Source organism: Pinus tabuliformis, chromosome 8 (assembly GCF_031772625.1).
Source record: "Pinus tabuliformis cultivar Carrire ecotype Pingquan chromosome 8, CPIR1, whole genome shotgun sequence".
Taxonomy (NCBI): Eukaryota; Viridiplantae; Streptophyta; class Pinopsida; order Pinales; family Pinaceae; genus Pinus; species Pinus tabuliformis.
In genome coordinates, this window is record NC_142294.1 from 1,162,529,083 (window position 1) to 1,162,532,611 (window position 3,529).

Below are 3,529 nucleotides of genomic sequence, written 5' to 3' on the forward strand. Positions count from 1 at the left end.
TGATCTTGTGATTAACCTATCTTAACTCATATACAGGACCTCGTGCCATGCCAGAAAAGCATGGATGTCCTAAGCCCACATTAAGTCTTTCAATTTCACACTAATCTCCATTAAACTTAATTACATCCTTGCCTTCTTACAGTGAACGCCTCTTTCAGCTGAGTTGGTACAGCTGCACAGAAGCAATTAGGCAAAGGTTTTCTCTGTGCAATGTCTACGGTTGTTTGTGAGTGTATGTTCTTAATTTTTACTCCACCGATTCACCACCAAATAATACCCCACAACCAGAAAGACACCGGGCAATCTTCAGGGCTATTGGTATATATATAAATGCCTCCCAGCTGATCACAGTAATCACAGCTACATTCAAACTAGGGTTTCATAGGTTATAAGTTAAGTAGCAGGAGGAAAATGTTGAACTCAAAGACATTACTCTGCCTTTGCCCCTGCTCTTCCAGGGCAGCTGTGAAGTACTTGTTAATTGTCATCCTGCTGGTCATCATTCAGTACCTGGATATAGCAGCAGGAAAGCATTGGCAGACAACCAGGCATTACAAGTTCAATGTAACTATATATACTGCAAATCATTTATACTATGTTGGAGTTCACTAGGGGTGTTTGGGTGTTTGGTTATATTAATCTAATTAGTATAAATGCATTGGGTTGCAGGTGAGGCAGAGCAATGTGACACGTCTTTGCAACACAAAACCTTTGATCACAGTGAACGGACAATATCCAGGACCTACCATTTTTGCTCAGGAGGGAGATCAAGTAATTATAAAACTGGTTAACCATGTCAAGGACAACGTGACTATTCACTGGTAATTATATTTATGATTTTTTTATTTTTTCCAGTAACTTAAGATGTATATTTATGATAAAGTAAGTATTTTGCTGTTTATTATAAAGTGATGTTTACTTGTGATTATTTAATTTATATGGCTGACCTAATCCTACTCATTCATAATAATCACTCAACTTGCCTGCAGCCACTGAATAGTTTTAGAGATCATGTATTTATGTATGTTTTTGCATGCAGGCATGGGATTCGACAGCTGAGATCTGGGTGGGCAGATGGTCCTGGTTATATCACCCAATGTCCACTTCAAACTGGAACGAGTTACGTTTATAACTTCACCATCACAGGACAGAGAGGAACTCTATGGTGGCATGCACACATTTCTTGGTTAAGAGCTAGCGTACATGGTGCCATCATTATATATCCCAAGCCACATGTTCCCTACCCATTTCCCAAGCCATACAAAGAAGTCCCCATTATTCTGGGTAAGTTTATATATTTTAGTACTTTTTATGGATAATCTGGACCTTGTATCAATGGCCTTGTAATCTGGAATTTAATGGTTTTACACACACCACCTTGCAGGAGAATGGTGGAATGCAGACACTGAGAAGGTTATTCAGCAGGCCCTCCAATCAGGGGGAGGTCCAAATGTGTCAGATGCCTACACTATAAATGGACTTCCTGGACCACTTTACAACTGCTCCAATGGTAATGATAATTGTATTTAATTTGTTTATTTATTTGATGTATTGGGTACAAAAGAGGATGTCACTCATTTACTAACCATGGTATGTTATGTAGATACATTTGTTCTTAATGTCAATCCTGGGAAGACATATCTTCTTCGAATCATCAATGCTGCACTCAATGATGAGCTCTTTCTTGCCATTGCAAATCACAGCATGACTGTGGTGGAAGTAGATGCAGTTTATGTGAAGCCTTTCCAGACAGACGCTCTTGTTATAACACCCGGCCAAACCACCAATGTGTTATTCACTGCTAATGCTACTGTTAATGTTGGAGGAGTTAACCAGTTTTACATAGCAGCTCGCCCATTTGCTACAGGGGGTGGAACATTTGATAACTCCACTGTTGCAGGAATTGTGAGCTACAACATTTCCAACTCTAATACCTCTTCCACCATTATAATGCCTAAACTCCCAGCCCTTAATGACACTTCCTTTGCAGCCAACTTTAGTGCAAAACTTAGAAGCTTGGCTACCTCACAATTCCCTGCACTTGTTCCTCAAACAGTTGACAAGAAACTTTTCTTTACAATTGGGTTGGGACTGAATCCTTGTCCAAAAGGGATGGGAAATGCCACATGCCAGGCACCCAATGGGACAAGATTCACTGCATCTGTCAACAATATTTCTTTTGTTCTCCCAAACACAGCTCTTCTTCAGTCTCACTATTTCAAGCAAATGAAAGGAGTTTATAAGACTAATTTTCCAGACAATCCTCCATTCCCATTCAATTACACTGGCACTCCACCCAATAATACACAGGCTGTGAATGGGACTAGAGTAAAAGTCCTTCCCTTTAACACAACTGTTCAATTGATTCTTCAAGACACCAGCATCTTCAGCACAGACAGCCACCCTGTCCATCTCCATGGTTTCAATTTCTTTGTGGTGGGCCAAGGTGTTGGAAACTACAATGAATCAACAGATGCACCAAACTTTAACCTCATTGACCCTGTTGAGAGAAACACTGTGGGAGTTCCCAAAGGAGGTTGGGCTGCTATCAGATTCCGTGCAGACAATCCAGGTAATATATACAAAATATTCACATAATTTCATCTCATTTCCCATGCAACTTTATATTAAATCATAACATTGCATATATGAAAATTATAATAATGTTTGTTTACTCAATATCCTTGGAATATATTCACACAATCTCATCTCATTTCCCATTCAACTTTACATTAAATCATATCATTGCATAGATGAAAATTATAATAATGTTTGTTTACTCAATATCCATGGAATATATGCAGGGGTGTGGTTCATGCACTGTCATTTGGAGGTTCACACATCATGGGGGCTGAAGATGGCGTGGGTAGTAAAGAACGGAAAAGGGCCCCTTCAAACTCTCCCACCTCCCCCTTCTGACCTCCCTCCTTGTTGATCCTCTTCATTTCATCACTTTCATTTCATTATTGTTTCTTGCTTTTCTTTCAGATGTTGTCGACGTAAGGTTTTTGTTAGGAAGATTTCACAATAAGCAGCCTTTTCCTCCAACGAGGAAGATGGCTATTTATTCAAGGAAAGAAAAATGCTTCACACTGGTAATTCAACAAGGGGCAACCAATCACAGTGTGGAACTGTATTGAATCATTGTACATACAAGTGCTTGGTACATGAATAAAAGAGTTATGGGTTCTTCCATGTGTGATATATGAATTACACAGTGATAAGCGTGCTTTTAGACAAAGGTAATGTAAGGCGATTGTAAAACTTTGATTTAATGGCGAAGTTGATGGATTTTCTCTATCAGTTTTTTGTTTTTAATATATAAAATAACAAGTGTAATGTGCAATGTTTGCTTGCTTAGTACCCTTATTATGTATAAAATAATTGATAATTATAATAAATCATTGATATATAACCATGATGGATTTAATGGTGAAGTTGATAGATTTTCTCTCTGAAATGTTAAGACTATTAAAAATAAAATCATACATTCTGTTCTAATCCGTATTGGTAATGTTTATTAGTTTTT

General features: G+C 38.2%; 1 protein-coding gene across 1 annotated transcript; it reads left to right on the forward strand.

Annotated features, from left to right (window-relative positions):
• The first annotated feature begins 371 nt into the window (after positions 1-371).
• LOC149239471 (laccase-4-like) lies at positions 372-3,188 on the forward strand. The gene is made up of 6 exons (XM_089367149.1): positions 372-564; positions 670-821; positions 1,040-1,284; positions 1,385-1,510; positions 1,604-2,572; positions 2,805-3,188. Exons 1-6 carry the CDS (start codon positions 412-414, stop codon positions 2,933-2,935), a joined length of 1,776 nt encoding a protein of 591 aa, XP_089223275.1. The 5' UTR covers positions 372-411; the 3' UTR covers positions 2,936-3,188.
• The last annotated feature ends 341 nt before the right edge of the window (positions 3,189-3,529 follow it).